At 38.3% G+C, this 17,963-nt stretch overlaps 1 protein-coding gene across 5 annotated transcripts in view; it reads right to left on the bottom strand.

The window, feature by feature from the left end:
• Positions 1-17,963, bottom strand: part of fam118b.L (family with sequence similarity 118 member B L homeolog) — a 37,138-nt gene that overhangs the window by 16,994 nt on the left and 2,181 nt on the right. For 2 of the 5 annotated variants that reach the window (XM_018225747.2, XM_018225748.2), the window contains exons 2-4: positions 5,888-6,044; positions 1,468-1,566; positions 457-709 (exon numbers count right to left, since the gene is read on the bottom strand). In XM_018225747.2, coding sequence (XP_018081236.1) covers positions 457-709; positions 1,468-1,566; positions 5,888-5,964 — 429 coding nt within the window. In that variant the 5' untranslated portion in view covers positions 5,965-6,044. Of the gene's footprint in view, positions 1-456; positions 710-1,467; positions 1,567-5,887; positions 6,045-7,154; positions 7,224-17,963 lie in introns of those variants that run through there. The other 3 variants (XM_018225749.2, XM_018225750.2, XM_041569219.1) reach the window with 2 other exon arrangements.

The following is a 17,963-nucleotide window of genomic DNA, read 5'->3' as shown; positions in this document are numbered from 1 at the left end:
AACATTTTCATTGATTATATTTAGAAAACTTCTTATTGCAGTATCCTGAAGCTTATATAAAAAATATCTATTTCCGCGATAGTTCCCCTTTTAATTGAATGAAAAGCTTTTTGATCAAACATATCAGCCTGTCACATAACATCAAATCGTTCTCTAGAAAACCACAGAATATTCATGGGTTAGCAGCTTTATAAATGTGTCTACATAATACACACAAAAATGACAAAAACTTTATAAATGTGTAACCTTTAGAATGTAACATAAGAATAATTATTGAGATGTGGGGAGTTAAATGGTGGCACAAAATAGAAATGGCTCTCAATTTTTTTTGTCTTATGGTATTTACCTAATTTGAACAAGCATCACAACCATGTATTAAGCTTAACGTTAAAGCATAAATTGCTGTGAATAGCACTAAAAAGAATTATTTTTCGAATAAATCTGGATAACACTGACCGGTGACAGCTTCTGAATCAAGTCATGAGCCACGTGAATAAGGTTCTTGTCTTCATGAAGGCATTTCTGGAACTTTTTGCTTTCCTCCTCTTCCAGCAAGTCAAAGTCATTAGCAGCATCAAGAAGGGCCTGGATTAGTCCCTTCCAAGATTTCAGAGCAGGAACCTGAGGTGCAACTGCAGCACTTATACCAGTTCCAATAACCAAAACAAGCTCCTGAGGTTTCTTTGTCTTCAGACTTGGCAAGAGCTTTCTGAAACGAAAGATATTTATGTGTTATACGTACTGTATATACAGGTTCATGAAATGATCTCTAGAATCTACTCGACTGTTTGCCTCAATCCTTAAAAGGAGGAAGCAACAGCCCGCAAGTTACCAAGGGCGGTAACTTTAAGAGCCGAAATTCAGATTTTTTTTTTATCTAAAATTTTGGCTCTTCTAGTGCAGACAACGCAATTGCACTCTGCACATTAGTAATAGGTCCCTGCAAAGGTAAGCACCGGGTGCAAGTGGGGGGCAGAATCAGACTGTCTGTCTTAGGGTGACAAGGACAGCAGAATTTGACTATAATTCTGTATTCTTTTTATGATTTAGTTCATACAGCCTTAGGAAATATATACACCCTTCAGAATACCAGGTAAGGTATTTTGCAAATGTCTTGTATTATGTATAAAATCTTATGTTTAGTCCAAATAAACTATATTGTTAATTTTTCACAACTAATGTAAACATTCACCTGCAGCAACAGTCAAGGAAATGGAGTAAGCCTGGCTAAATACAGTGTTTACCATTTTAGGTATAATATGCCTGTTGCTGATCACTGGCTTAAGTAACTAGACATCTGGGCCTTATAAGGCTTAGAAAATAATGACCTTATGTTTTACAGGCAAAAGACATGTGTATAATATTTTTAACTCTGCACAAGCCTTTCACATTTGAAAAGCATTTTGAATCCTGATCTTATGAAGATGATTATGTTCTGCTATAAACTTTTTTTCAGCCCAAACATACCTCAAGAAGGCCTGGGGATTGTCAGTTCCCTTGTATTTGCAGCAATGAGAGTTGACATCGATTATTTGCTCTGAAGTGATTTCCAGGACAGGGAACCTCCTGAATATGGATAGAGGTAGGAAACTTCCTGATTGCAAGCTAAACTGGCATGCTTGGGTGGAATTGCTTACACACTCACTTTTTATTTAATTACCATCAATTATAAAGTGCTAATATCAACAAAAGCATGCTTGCGTGATTTCAGTCAGTGCCTATTTAGGCATAAACATGCAGTACTTATAAGTTTATAAGCTTATAAGCTTATACGTTTTTTATGTCATTTTCTACCCTTCTTGATCTGAAAGGGCCAGGATAAATATAACTATTTAGTACTGATAAATGCATCAGTAATCAGATACATTTTTGACAATTGAATAGATCAATGTGCTTCCTTAAACAGCCTTATGTTAAATTTATGAAATGGGAATTTCATGTCTTAGGCCCTGGACTCACAAAGGGGCAAATTTACTAAGGTTCAAATGGTAAATTCGAATTTTTTGGTAAAAAACTCACAATTTCGAGTTTAAAACCACCAACTGGCTGAGCTCATGTAGAAGTCAATGGTAGAGCTCCGCCAACCTATTTGAAAAAGTTAATAGCCTTCCTGACATACGAGTCTCTTTCGGAGGAAAACTAGATTCGAATTGCGTTTTAATGCATTCAAGTTTTCGGGTTGGTATCATTCGTTTGAATATTAGAGTTTTTTTCTTTAAATAAGGTACCATTCGAGTTTCGAGTTCATTTGAGGTAAAAAAAACTGTAACACTCAACCTTTGATAAATAACCCCGAAGTGTTGGCTTCACTGCTAATAGCCTGCATCTTATCTGGAGACTGAGAAAAAAACTGAATCTGCTCCCTTCTGCATTTCCTGTAGCTGTATTGATAATCACTGCTTTGAGATCGGCCTAAAAATGCCCGATTTTGCATTTGGCCAATCTCTGCTTCCATCAGTACACAAGCTCAGTGAGGGTTGATTTGCTTTTGCTGCACCTAATGAACAGAAACTCATTGCAGCTTTAAAATAGGTATATCAATTATACATAATTATCACATATCATAATCACATGATATTACAAACATATCATAATTATATTAAATGTGGTAGTCCTTGCTGTTTTATATCTCACAAGGCATTTAATTAAACATAATTTTAGCATAAACCTAGACGCAAAATAAAACATTACAAAACATTGGTTAAAAAAACAAATTTTTTCTTCAATTGCTTTCTATTTTTTTACTATTTTAAAAAATGCAGTTTATTAAAAAATATATATTTTATTCCTCTTATGTTTTGCTCCTTGCAGCTTTATAACTAGATAGCTTTCGCTCTAAACAGTTATAATTTGATACATTTGCTCATTTCACAGCCTGCGCAGCAGGTTCTGTCCCTACTGAATATTTTTAATATTTTTCAATTAGTTACTGGCATTTCTCTGAAACTGCTGCAAGTAATGTAAACTATGAACAATCTTATTGCTACATATGCAGAATAAAAATAACAGATTTACTTCACATTTTCTTGAATATTACCTTCAATAATATTAAAGAACATTGTTACAATTAATTAAGTAACATATTGTGTAGTATACTTCAGTTCTTTTAAAAGTGTGCAAATTCATGGGTTAAAAATTCTTTGTTTGAGCATATTGCTGGCCACGAACACATTCTATGGCAACAGAGGATTGTTCAAAACAAACTGCAGGATCAAGCTAGTTTAAGCACTGTAGGTGGCTGAAATCCTGTTAGATCTTTTTTTTTTTTTAACATGAATGCAGGAGTTTTCAAAATGTGCCATTTTCTCAACTTGTGTTCTTTTTCTTGTATGTATTGTAAGAGATGTGTTAGAAATTATGGTGTGTATATTTCACCAGTATTAGACTGGTGAATATAAAACTCCAGAGAAGATTGTGTTCTTGCAGCAAGCATGGCTGTATTTGTACACCGGCTTAGCAAAAACTGGATAATGGAGGAGAGCAAGGTGGGCCTTCCATTCCATGCTCCATTAAGTGTTTTGCAGCTGCTTAAAGGAAAACTATACCCCAAAATGAATACTTAAGCAACAGATTTATATAAAATTGAATGACATATTAAAGAATCTTACCAAACTGGAATATATATTTACATAAATATTTTCCTTTTACATCTCTTGCCTTGAGCCACCATTTCGTGACTCAATCTGTGCTGCCTCAGAGACCAGAAATACTACAACACTAAGGGGCCGATTCATCAAGCTCGAGTGAAGGATTCGAAGTAAAAAAACTTCGAATTTCGAAGTTTTTTTTGGGCTACTTCGACCTTCGACTACGACTTCGAATCGAAGGATTCGAAGTAAAAATCGTTCGACTATTCGACCATTCGATAGTCGAAGTACTGTCTCTTTAAAAAAAACTTCGACCCCCTAGTTCGGCATCTAAAAGCTACCGAAGTCAATGTTAGCCTATGGGGAAGGTCCCCATAGGCTTGGCTACCTTTTTTTGATCGAAGGATATTCCTTCATTCGTTGGATTTAATCGTTCGATCGAAGGAATAATCCTTCGATCGTTCGATCGTACTATCTGCACTAAATCCTTCGACTTCGCTATTCGAAGTCGAAGGATTTTAGTTCCTAGTCGAATATCGAGGGTTAATTAACCCTCGATATTCGACCCTTGATGAATCGGCCCCTAACTGTAACAGGAAGAAGTGAGGAAGCAAAAGGCAGGGTTTTACACATGAGCTGTTTTACTTAGTATCTTTTAATAGAGACCTACATTGTTTGGGGGGTATAGTTTTCCTTTAAGTAGAGGTAGCTAGGTAATAAAGCTGCACCTCAGTACCTAGGGTTGCCACATTTTCTGGAAAAAAATACCGGCCTTCCTATATATTTATCTTTTTACCCAATTAATAACATTGGGATCAACCATCATTTTTACCGACCAGGACGGTAAAATACAGGCCAGATGGCAACCCTATTCCCACCTGGAGACCTCCATGAGTGGAGGAGGGTGAGTAGCCAGTGAAAATCTCCATGTGCAGGAAGGAGGTGTGATTGTGTGTGTAGCTGGGAAGGACATTGTGATTCCCTGCTGACCTGAAGTATTGGAGAGACTGCCAAACAGTGTCGGACTAGCCCACCGGGATACCAGGAAAACTCCAGGTGGGCCAAGGTGTCAGTGGGCCCTCCTGCTTCTAACCTTTTGGCCTATTTAATGGTCATTCTCTATTTCTTTATGGGAATAAAGAGGCTTAATAATGGAAGAATAGAGTATAGTATGTAGAGAAAAGAGACTAGGAGAATAAAGAGGTTGAGTGAGGAGAGGAGGTATAAAAGCTTGGAAAGTGGGCCCTCAACCTAAGGTTTTCTGGTGGGCCCCTGGTATCCCAGTCCGACACTGCCTCCAAAGGACTGTGAAGCTAGCATGCTTAGAAGTGGATTTGGTTCCAAATAAAAGCATAAAAGCCAGCCAAGCTGCATTTAAAACGTGAAAGTTGGTGACAGACTCCATTTCTGTACTAAAAACTGTTCCGTGGCTATGATACCTGTTAACCTGAATCTCACAGTATGTAGGCTACTAGGGCCAGCATTGGTGTATACAATTTGTGTGGCTGCACCACTTGAACACACATACTATAGTAACAATTCACTTTGAAACATCTTCCAGTGCAAATTTACCAGTAATTACATGTATCTAATAAATATATAGGGGTTATTTACTAAAACTCCATTTTTTTTGGTGGCAAAAACTCGTATTTTTGAAGATTTATTATACCCCGATGCTGCAAAAATCCCAAATCCGAAAACCCAGCATCTCAAACCTGTCGAGGTCTTGTATAAGTCAATGGCAAATGTCCCTATCCCAATTTGAAGATATTGTGGTCTGCGCTGGGTTTAGCCCGATAATCAAAAAAATTTGGAGTTTTCAGGCAATAACCTGCAAAAATCGGGGGATTTGGGAGAAAGGTCCAAAAAATTTGTACAGTTCGAGATTTTTTTTTTCTCAACCTGATTGTTTGAGTTATTTTAATGATAACTAAGATAAAATCGAGGATGGGAGTTTGTTGGGTTTTGTTGGGAGAACTAGTCTAAAATTTATTATAGCTAGAAATGCTATATTCATATACTGAACTTACTGAACCAGCTGGTTTTAGTAGTCCTATACAAGTAAGGATTCAGGCTTTCAGAGATGTTGGTGACCCTGCAAATGTTCAGTATGCTCTGGGCTGTTACTGAAAATTCAAGCTTAGGGATTGTCAGGGATCAACAAGCAAGAAACTAAGTTCACCTGTCACAGAAGCTGATGCTATACCAAATAATATTGTTCACAAATTGGATACAAAGCAATGCAATGTTAAATTATTATATACAGTAAATATATAAACTATATAAATATATAAACTTACCTGGGCTTCTTGGCTGGTGGGATTCCATCATCTATAAGCATTTGACTCTCAGACTTTACAGTTAGTGCAGAAGCCATCCAATAAACAGACTGAACAGCAGAACACCTGGGATTTTATATTTCACAAATGCATTACGAGACAATTCAACAAATCCTTCCTAGAAAAAACAAGAAAAGGGATCTTACATCTTACTACTTTTTAACTATAATTACAAGGGATTTATGTATTGTAGGACTTGTTGATTGAGTTTACATTTTGTGTAATGAAAAGAACATACTACACATTATACCTCTAGAAAAGTATGCTCCATTGCCATAAAGTACAGTTATATTTCCCAACTTTATTAGTTCAGTTCCGTTTGAAATTGGATTTTTAACAACACAGGAAGTGAAATAAACCTTTCTGATTATCAGTTATATCTTCTGCTGGGATCAGAAAGGCAAACCTAGAGGAACTGAAACTAACTGAAAATAGCAGTGTTTCAGTTACATAAATATTACTTTTTTGCTGTTCAGGAAAATGCAATTTTTCTGTAAAATCACAAGAAAAGTTGCTCAGAACAGGTTAATCTACTACATACCAAACATTAAATAACAGGTGAATTACTCCTTTATGGTATCCCAAAGATCTCTTATTTATATTCAAGTATCTGGAATGATAGATAACATATACAATGGGATCCAACTGCTCACAAGGGCAGTGAGAAGATTGTATGGTGCTACCAAAACTTGAAGGATAGTACAAGGTGAAACTCATGCTACTTTACCTTAGTTGAACAGCACCACCAGCTGAAAAAAACTCTCTTCTAGTGACAGCAGATAATGCATGAACTAACCACATGGCAGCTCCATGCTCTTTTAAATGGTCATGGAAAGTCATGCAAACACAATAATTTAACATATCACTTTAGCTCTCCCATAATAAATCAATAACAGTTAAACGCATGAGTAAGAATGAGTACCCTAATTTCTTCCCACTGTTTCTGTTTTCCTTACTCTGACCACAATAGTCCCCAACCTTCATATTGATGGCCGTCCTATTCAATACTCTCCCTGAACCCCCTATTTACCCATGATTGTGCAGTTACCCATTTTAACCCAGTTTACCCTCCCCCCAATACACACACTACTTCCTACATGCACCCTAGGTAAATGCTGCCTGAAAAATGAATGTCTGAATAAAGAAAGGTACTTTTTGTGCTACAAGTTTTTTAAGAACAGAGGAAAATGAAATGAAAAAAAGGAAAAGAAAAGTAAAAAAAACTTACTATAGTGAAATAAGAAGGTAAAATGCATCCAACAGAGGAGAGTATATTAACAGCACCTTACAGATCTGTCGCCTCTCGGAAAGTTCTGAAAAACGACAGCCTGGAAGACAATCCAGCTCTTTCCAGCTTTAATTGCTCAAAGCAGAGTTATACCTCGGAAAGGAATGTAAACAAAGCTGAAGCCTTATCACACAGCAAGCCGGTGTTTTAGGACGTGACAAAGGATTTTCTAAAGAATATGCATGTTCTTAGCTGATGTTCAACCAGGTCTGTTTGTGGTGGATTAAAAACACTACTACTTTGTACTCCTCTATGACATCTTCTACTGAGATAAGAAAGTAGTCATGGAATATTCAAATTAAGAAATAAAATAAATATATATATATTTACGTCTGCAAGAAGGAATACCAAGTTCACTGACCATGAACCTGAAAAACGTCATGTTCCAGGATGAAAAGGCAGATTTCATTGCAGGGAAAATGTTTGGAGGCCAGATAAGTAAAGAAAACTATGGGATTGATCCTTTTAATCAAGGACAGTCTCTCTGTGTTCAACAACTGGCAGCTAATGCAACAAAACACTTATGTTTGTAATACAAAAAATGGGATTACACTGCCACATCACACTTCCCCCTTTCCTGTCTTTCATTTTGGCACTTAAAATGCCATTGCCATGAATTACTATAGTTACAATTCCACTGTACAATGAGTGATACACACTCAGGATAAAAATATGGTTTCAAACTAGGGATGTACTGAATCCAGGATTCGGTTCGGGATTCAGCCTTTTTAAGCAGGATTTGGATTGGTCGAATCCTTCTGCCAGGCCGAAACAGAATCCGAATCCTAATTTGCATATGCAAATTAGAGGTGGGGAGGGAAATCGCGTGACTTTTTGTCACAAGACAAGAAAAAATATTTTCCCCTTCCCACCCCTAATTTGCATATTAAATTAGGGTTCGGATTTGGTTCGGTATTCGGCCGAATCTTTTAAGAAGGAGTGGATAGTGCATCCCTATTTCAAACCCTTAATCATTTCTGCTCATTCAAATGTTAATTCTACCTCCTAGTTTAAAAAATATGTTTCTATAAAGGGACAATAAATATAACATTATCAAAGTTCCTTAAATTAACTTTTAGTATTATGTAGAAAGTGCTATTCTGAGACCTTTTTCGATTGGTCTTCATTTTTTATTATTTTGCGTTTTTTGAATTATTTTGCTTTTTGATCAGCAGCTCTCTGTTTTGAAAATTTCCGCAGCTATATGGTTGCTAGGGACAAAATTACCTTAGCAAACTGACAGTGTTTTGAATGATAGATTGGAATATGAATAGGAGAGGGCCTAAACAGAAATAACAAGCAACAATAACAATTAAATTGTAGTTCCATTGAGCTGTGAGTGAACCTGGGCCAGTGAGCTAGTCAGAAGTAGGAGGTTAAATAGTTTAAAAATAAGAAATTAAAAATGAAGACCAATTAATAAACTAAAAGTTACAGTAAATTAATGGCGAATTACCTCTTGAAGCTAGTCATAGATTGTTTGGTTTTAAAAATGATTGCAAAATACTATTATCTGTTATCAGCCATATTAGCGTCAGAATGGCTAAATGTAGTCATCTTGAGGAGTTTAAGATGGTCAAACAAAAATCAATATGGCAAGCCAGTATTATGATGGTTGTTTATTAGCCAGACCACACATTCACTGTGCATAGAATTGCACTTTTAGTACTGAAAAGTAAGTTCTGCTAACTGGCAAACGAGGGAGGTCACAGCCAACCGGAAATACATCTAGCTCCTTCATCCCCTCAAATCTAGTTTCTTACTCAACAGAATGATAAGAGCTGCCTCTGTAATCTAATTATACAGCAATTCATGGCATGAATGTAACTCTTGTGATCCTCCAGCAGGAGGATTATACTAGATAATGATTCATCAGCATAGCACTGACAGTACTAACTGCACTGGCCCTAAAGAATCATAAACCCGTTATCCAGAAAGCTCCAAGTTATGGAAAGGCCGCATCCCATACTCTCCATTTTATCCAAATAATCCAAATCTTAAATTATTTCCCTTTTCTCTGTAATAATAAAATAGTACCTTGTACTTGATACAAACTAACATATAATTAATCCTTATTGGAGGCAAAACCAGCCTATTGTGTTTATTTAACGTTTAAATTATTTTTTTTGTAGACTTAAGGTATGGCTATGGTTGCGACTTGTACGGATTTCACCCGGACAGCCCGGTTTTCGGAAGGGCTGTCCGGGTAAAACGTGCCTATTTTGGAAATCCGAACAGGACATTGAACTTAATGACATGGCAATCAGCCAATCACTAATCGTCATGTCATCAGTCCCACCTCTGACATCATCAGCCCCACCCCTGAAGTCACTGGCCAGTCCCCTGACGTCATCTGTCCCCTGCCGTTTATACCGAACTGAAAACGTGGCAACCCTAGGAATGGAGATCCAAATTACAGAAAGATCTGTTACCTAGAAAACCCCAGGTCCTGAGTATTCTGGATAACAGTCCCATACATGTATACCAATGTGAAAATGGTTAAAATGTTTGTTTTTTCAAAACGCATCAGTTAATAGTGCTACTCCAGCAGAATTCTGTACTGAAATCCATTTCTCAAAAGAGCAAACAGATTTTTTTATATTCAATTTTGAAATCTGACATGGGGCTAGACATTTTGTCAATTTACCAGCTGCCCCTGATCATGTGACTTGTGCCAGCACTTTAGGAGAGAAATGCTTTCTGGCAGGCTGCTGTTTTTCCTTCTCAATGTAACTGAATGTGTCTCAGTGAGACATGGGTTTTTACTATTGAGTGTTGTTATTAGATCTACCAGGCAGCTGTTATCTTGTGTTAGGAAGCTGATATCTGGTTACCTTCCCATTGTTCTTTTGTTTGGCTGCTGGGGGAAGAAAGAGAGGGGGTGATATCACTCCAACTTGCAGTACAGCAGTAAAGAGTGATTGAAGTTTTTCCAGAGCACAAGTCACATGACTTGGGGCAGCTGGGAAATTGACAATATGTCTAGCCCCATGTCAGATTTCAAAATTGAATATAAAAAAATCTGTTTGTTCTTTTGAGAAATGGATTTCAGTGCAGAATTCTGCTTGAACAGCGCTATTAACTGATTCATTTTGAAGAAATTTTTTTTTTCCCATGACAGTATCCCTTTAAAGGAATTGTTCAGTGTAAAAATAAAAACTGGGTAAATAGATAGGCTGTGCAATAAAAAATGTTTCTAATATAGTTAGTTAGCCAAAAATGTAATGTATAAAGGCTGGAGTGATTTGATGTATAACAAGTCAGTCAGAGCACTACTTCCTGCTTTTAAGCTCTCTTGGTTTACACTGACTGGTTACCCTGGCTACAAGACAGTAACCAATCAGAGACTTGAGGGGGTGCCAAATGGGTCATATCTGTTGCTTTTGAATCTGAGCTGAATGCTGAGGATCAATTACAAACTCACTGAACAGAAATGTACCATGTGGCCCCCCTTCAAGTCGCTGACTAACTCAGAGTTATAGAGCTGAAAAGCAGGAAGTTGGATTCTGGCTGTTTTATTAGACATCTGTTCACTCCAGCCTTTATACATTACATTTTTGGCTAACTAACTATATTAGAAATTTTTTTATTTTGCACAGCCTATTTACCCAGTTTTTATTTTCACACTGAACTATTCCTTTAAGCTGGCTATAGACGCAAAGATCCGATTGTACGAATCATCATACAATCGGACTTCCCCGTCTCCTGACCTGCCACTAACCATTCCGATCAAATAAAGTGCAAAAGAACAGATCAGCCGATGTTCTGCCCCTGACAGCAATCGTACAAAAGTTATGTCCGACAAAAACTAGTGACAGTCTCGCTCTGAAAATTGTAAGATCGGCAATACACGCAGAGATATTATCTTCAGCCGACAGAAATCTTTTAACCTGTCCGATCCACCAAATGACCGATCTTGTGGGACGAAAAATGTTGGGACTCCCCACACACGGCCTGAAAATCTTACGAATCCTCGATTCGTACGATCAGATCTTTGCGTCTATGGCCTTCAGAACAGCAAAGAAATCCCTATATGATTGATCATCTAGGTACAGGCATTTTAGGTTGAAGGGATGGATGATGTAGCCAGTGTGTTTTAAGAGAGGACAATAGATATATACTGGTATGGGACCTGTTATCCAGAATGTTTGGGACCAGGGTTTTCCGTCATTTAGATCTCAATACCTCTTAAAGGAGAAGGAAATGCTGGAGACACTTGGGGGTGCCAAACATTAGGCACCCCCAAGTGATTGTAGCGACTTACCAAAAACCCAGGGCCGGTGCTCCTATCAGGAGAAATCTGCACTGGCCCCGGGTTATAGGAGCGAGCACCACAGAGATATCTACTTCCGTCTTCGCGCAGCTGCGCATTTCCCCGGACTGACGCATGCGCATTTGAACGAAAAAGCCGACTTTAAAGTTAAAGTTCGGCTTTTAGTTCTTATGCGCATGTGCAGCTGCGCGAAGACGGAAGTAGGTCTCTCCATGGTGCTCGCTCCTATAACCCAGGGCCAGTGCAGATTTCTCCCGATAGGAGCACCGGCCCTCGGTTTTTGGTAAGTGCTACAATCACTTGGGGGTGCCTAACGTTTGGCACCCCCAAGTGTCTCCAGCCTTTCCTTCTCCTTTAAGTCTACTAAAAATAATCTAAACAGTAACTAAACCCAATAGAATTGTTTTTCCACCAATAAAGATTCATTACATCTTAGATGGGATCAAGTGCAATGTTTAAAAATAAGTCCAGCAATATTTTAATTCAAAACAAATGTTATAGTGGCAGATGTAACCTACTGTGTGAGGAAGACTAATACAATAAATGGCAGAAAACAGCTGATCAAACAGGCAGTAAAAACTGCTAGAATGTTCACACCTGGTCAAGCTAAACAGAAGTGCTGTACTTAAAGTGTGTACAAAAAGGGACCTTTACTCTCAGGTGCATTCTGGCTGAATGTAGATGGACTGAGACAAGTCTGTCATAAAATTAACATACATTGCTATACAATTACAAAAATAGTATCTACATTTTAATGACGAACACCGCCAAACATAACAACAAAGTAACAAATAAAGTTGAAAAATGTTCAAACTTTTATGTCTATATAAAACCTGCCTAACTACATGTTGATCCAGAGGAAGGCAACCCCCCCACCCCAACCGAAGCCTCTTCAATTTGCCCCAAGATGGCAATCGGACTGATTCCGTTGAAAAGAAAATATACAGTGGTGCTTGAAGGTATGTGAACCATTTTGAACTTAAAATATTTCTGCAGAAATAGGAGCTAAACAATGTGTTTTGACTTTTACTGACAGGGTCGGTCTGGGTCGTGGGACACCAGGAAAAAACCTGGTCGCCCCCAGCCCTCACGGGCCCCAATGGTCCAGAGCCACTTCTAGCCTAAGCTCCTTCCTGACCTCTCCTCGAATGATCACACGGAGAAGGTACGCTCACAGAAAAGGTATGCGCTGGTGGGGAGGGGGTAAAAGAGGGACTTAGGGGGATTTGTGACTGGGGTGGGGGCCATGCAGGTGATGGTGAGGGTCAGGGGGCCCAGGGGGGGTGTGCAGCACCTGATGTGGCAGCCACCGTGAGCCCAGATCTCCCCAGTCCAACATTGTCTATTGACTAAAATGATCCAAAGTTAACATATTTGTGTGCCTGCAGCCTGAGAATCAGCCCAGCGGTAGATCAACTATTTTGTTTAGGGTCATTGTCTTGCTGCATGACCCACTTGCTCTTCATTTCACTGACAGATACAAGCCTTCCTGGTCCAGAGGCACCACAGCAGAACCAAACTGTGATAATGCCAAAATCATGTTTCCAGATAATGTTCTGGATAATATTCTTATGCTGGAATGCATAAGATTTATCAAGGGTCGAATAGTAAATTCAAAGACATGCACAGCATCTCACTTAAAACTTTTATTTGTTCAATTCAAACAAACTACAATTCACATAAGCCTTCCATGGCATTTCAACATTACACACCACGGTGCAGTGTTTCCCCCCTTATGTTCAGCCACACCCTCCTGACGCGTTTCGTGCTATTGGGTGCTTCATCAGAGGACTGATACTGATGAAAGGAGATTGAACCCCCTGAAACGTTGATATTGGTGGTGTAAACAAATAAAAAGAAGGGGCACTTTCCCCACTGCAGAAAACTTGTGTGTGTGCGGATCCATGAATAAAAAGTTGCTGTTACTAAGGGACAGAGCTGGGTCTATGGAGAACCAGCACCACTACTGCAGAGAGAGTAAACTCTGGGTGTGCGGTGTATCTACTACATTGTATTGGACTTGTTAGAAAAGGCACTGCTACGTTTTTAGCAGAAAATTTCCACACATCTGCCTTTCATTATGTGAAGAAGCCCCACAATTGTAAAGTGTTATATGTACCCATCTTACAAAACAAACAAAGTTAAGTCTGATGATAACTTAACAGGAGATGGAGGGGATTAATCATTAAAGAGCAGCAGTTATATTGTTATTTTCTCACATTTTTAAAGAGGTGGTTCACCTTCAAACAACTAGTTGTTTTCAGAAATTACTTTTTCCAAAGACTTTCTGTTTTCTGTGTGACCGTTTTTTTAATACTGAAGTGTAAAGTGTAATTTTTCACCTTCTGAATCAGCTGGGGGGGGGGGGTTGTTGACCCTGTAAACTGTTCTACATTGATACATTTAGTTGATACATTTCTTATCTTTGTCCCTGCTGAGCAGAATCTCTGGGTTTCATTACAGGCAGCTGTTAAATTGATACAATAGTTGCTAATATTCCACAGATACTGCTGAAAAATGTATCAACTCAATGGTGCAAAATTGTAACAGTTTAGAGTCTGCACCTGAATTACTGAGCTGCCAGACTGAAACACCACATACAGGGACATTAAACACTAAACTTAGATTTTGTAAAAAAATAAATAATGGAAAGTAATAGAAAAAAAATCTTTATTTATGGGGTACAATCTAAAAAGAACTGAATTGAAAAAAAGTGTTTGGAAGGTGAACAATCCCGTTAAGATACACCCACTAAAAGTAGCACATAACAAAGGCAGAAACAACTTACTTCCCACTGGGCGATTTTTCTTGCATTTACCTTTTATTCCTACTTAAGTGTTAATTGATCACAGCCTCTTCTAATAATGTTTAAGCAGTCCATTAAAACTAAAAGCAGAAAAAAAGAAAATAGGGAACACAGATCAATTCTGACACAACTGAGTCAGCACACTCAGTGCAAGTGTAAATTGATCTTGGCAAACTTTCCATCCAGTCAGCACATATGACCCATGTTACATCACTGACAGCACCTGATATTTCCAGGCTGGGGACTTAGAAAGCTCTGCTAAGCTGGAAGGAAGCTGTTGCTTCCTTGTTGCTGACATAAGGGTAGGATTCCACAAGTGTTTTCGCCGCAATTCGACACACTGTGACAAAATGCATGCAACAAAAATAAGGTAAGTAATAGAAGTGTCGCAGCGTTGATCCAATATGACTGTTGGATGCAGACGCCGCACGCTGCATCCAACAGTTGTGTCACGTCGGATCAACACTGCTACGCCATGCGACAATTCTATCTCTTGCCTTATTTTTGTCCCATGCGACAAGTCGCAGAGCATCGGATCGCGCCAGAATCTTCGTGTAGTCCTACCCTAAAGGAGAACTAAATCCTCAAAATGAACACGGCTGAAAATACTGTGTTTTATAAAATTACCTTATTGCACTAGCCTAAAGTTTCAACTCCTCAATAGCATCAATGATCCAGGATTGCAAACCTGTCACATGGGGTCACCATCTTCAACACTTACATGCTCAGTGGGCTCTAAGCAGCTGATGAGAAGCCAAGGTTGTTGCAAATTATCAAGCAGAAAATTAGGATTGTCTGTAAAATAAGATGATGCTACAGGGCTGATTATTAAATTCTGATGCTAGATGCACTGGTTTATGTGCTGCCATGTAGTAATTATCTGTATTAATTACTAATCTAGACATAACGTCTGCTTTACCTTGATTTCCTGCTAACCACTGTAAAGAGGATAAACTTCAAATACCCTTCTACAACTTGTCCGGCTTTCCATTCAAGCACAGGGACGAGTCAAGTCATTAAACCAAATCCAACAATAAATTTGTTGGCAAAACTGGGCTTGTTTAATGCACAGGAGCAGTATGTCACAGTTTGATTAATACAGTTTATAAACTTCTTATCCCTTATTATTATCTATCGGTGGAGAATATTGGCCCATATTAACTTTGCATTGGATGGCTAATAGCAGACTGAAAAGGGAAAAAACAGGTACATCTGTCACAACTGTGACCCCTAAGTGTGGCCACTTTCCTTACTAGGCTTCAGACCTCTCTTTCTACGAATATGGCTACACTAGCTAGCTAGTACCCAGCTCTCAACCTAAGGGTTAGTTCACACGAGGAGATTCGGGGAGATTTTGTCGCCTGGCGACTAATTGCCTCGTCTTCTGAGCGACAATCTCCCCGAACCGCCTCAGCATGTTTTCCCATAGATTGTCGCTCAGAAGACTAGGCGAATAAGTGGCCAGGCGACAAAATCTCCCCGAATCTCCTAGTGTGAATTAACCCTAATACTGCTCAAGTCCTAACGACAGTAAAGTATTGGAAAAGTGTTTAATATTATTACAATAGCAGGCCAAGTAATAATATCACAATATTGCTGGTCAATTAAATGAATGCAAATGCACAACAGACATTACAGAAAACAAGATGGACAATGTAATCAAAGTTATTGACATCATTATTTATTTACATAGTGCCAGAAAGCTATGCAGCATTTTACATTAAATTATTGAGAACAGTCGGTCACAAACTACCAACCACATATGGCAAAAAGTGAGTATAGGTGGCCATAGACGTTAAGACCAATTTTAGTGGTATCCAAAAAAAATCTAATTATCATGAGGTCAATGGGCAACGAATGATTGTGCATCTAACGATTTTTCATCCAAATTGGTCAGAAAATTGATTGGTCAGTTTAGAAACATTTCATAGTTCACAGTAAAATGTATCCATTGTCCAATTGTTTGCAGGGCCTAGCTTCAACTAGATGATATTGCTTGAAATTGTCTTTTTAGTTGCTGGACAAATTATACATTTAAACAAGCGTTTCAGGATAAGCTTGGTCCTACGTTAATGAGAAGATCTTTTAAAAATCTTAACAACTGTGGCTACCTTCATGGTGGTGGCACACGTGAAGATTCGTGGGAGATTATTGGCCCAGCGACAAATCTTCTCTTCAGGCGACTAATCTCCCCGAAATGCCTTCTCGGCGGCAAGAATGTGAATCACCGGCGGGATGGCATTCGGATTGCTTCATTTTCCAAAGTCACCAAAAGTTGCCTCACGAGGAAACTTCTGGCGACTTCAGAAAACCAAATCGATTAGTATACCATCCTGCTGGCGATTCACATTCTTGCCAGCGGGAAGGCATTTCGGGGAGATTAGTCGCCCGAAGAAGAGGAGATTTGTTTCTGGTCGACTAATCTCCCCAAATCTGCGTGTGTACCTTCACCCTAAATCTGTTAATAGTAGTTCAAATGTCTGTTATCAACGAGTCCAGGGAGAAAAGCTCATAAAAGCTATGTTGTATTTTGATTTAACCAGTTGTTTACATAAAGCTTTAGATAAAGCAACTTGGATGTAAATGGAAACAGGAGAAGTGTGTGTTTTTCCTGTTATCAATACAACTGCTTTTATAATTAAGCCATAAATCCAAGCACATAGGTGAACCCTACGGACTGACTTCAGAAATACTGAGATGCAGGTCACTGAGAACACTAAAGAGTCATTTCCCAGGTATGTTTGTATTCACGTCTGTATCTAACCAGGTACTATTGTTACTTGGTATCAGTGCATTAACAGCTTGTACTTGCATCACACTCAGATTTCTCCTCTCAATTACCAAATATTCATTCAGTACAATGGTTGCTTCTTTTCAGGTTGAAACATCCAAATAATTCTTCATCTATTCAATTTGTGCAACTCATCTATAGATACAGTATTATGAAATTGTTATTACCTATTATAGTGACTGATTCTAGGCTTATTACAAAATCCGTTTTTATGGCCTGACAAACCATTCAAATTTGTGGGGAAAACTAACAAAACACTATGTTGGTAGCCACAAACTGTGTGTATGGCAGCAGTAGATCAGCCCATCAGAAGGTAAAACTATCAGTGTCACTGGAAAGATTCAGCCAGCTTAGTTTGATATTGCATTTCACACCTGAAGCAGAGTATATGATATGTGGAAGGTTTGCCTCCAGGCTATATAAAAGTCAATCTTGCTTAATAAACCTAAGATTAATTTTGCGAATAATAGATAATCTTTGAATAATAATAATAATAATAATATATGTACCTGTTAATCATTCTTTCTCACTGTACTTTTCTTAGACAAAAAGCTTCAGCTTTAGGTGTGTTTTCTTTTCAACGTACATAACTATGTATGTTACTATGTAATTTATATATGTTACTTGGGTCAATGTTTGTCAGTGCACCATAAAGCATTTAAATGTCCAGTATCATAAGCAAAGTGCCAAGAAAAAAAGTCCTTTGAGTTTTGAAATACAAACCCCAGTACCCTCTGATTAGTAATATTTTGAAAGTTTTTAGATAAACAATATCTGTTGGGTTGGTAGTCATCAACACACCTGACATGTTATACAAAATATCAATGAAAAGTATAAGCATTCCCTACCTCTTACCTCAGCCCCATTCCCTTCAAACTG

The sequence above is a fragment of the Xenopus laevis genome, chromosome 7L (genome assembly GCF_017654675.1).
Source record: "Xenopus laevis strain J_2021 chromosome 7L, Xenopus_laevis_v10.1, whole genome shotgun sequence".
Lineage (NCBI taxonomy): Eukaryota > Metazoa > Chordata > Amphibia > Anura > Pipidae > Xenopus > Xenopus laevis.
The sequence above is the reverse complement of the archived record's forward strand: the minus strand, read 5'-3'. Positions and strand labels throughout refer to the sequence as shown.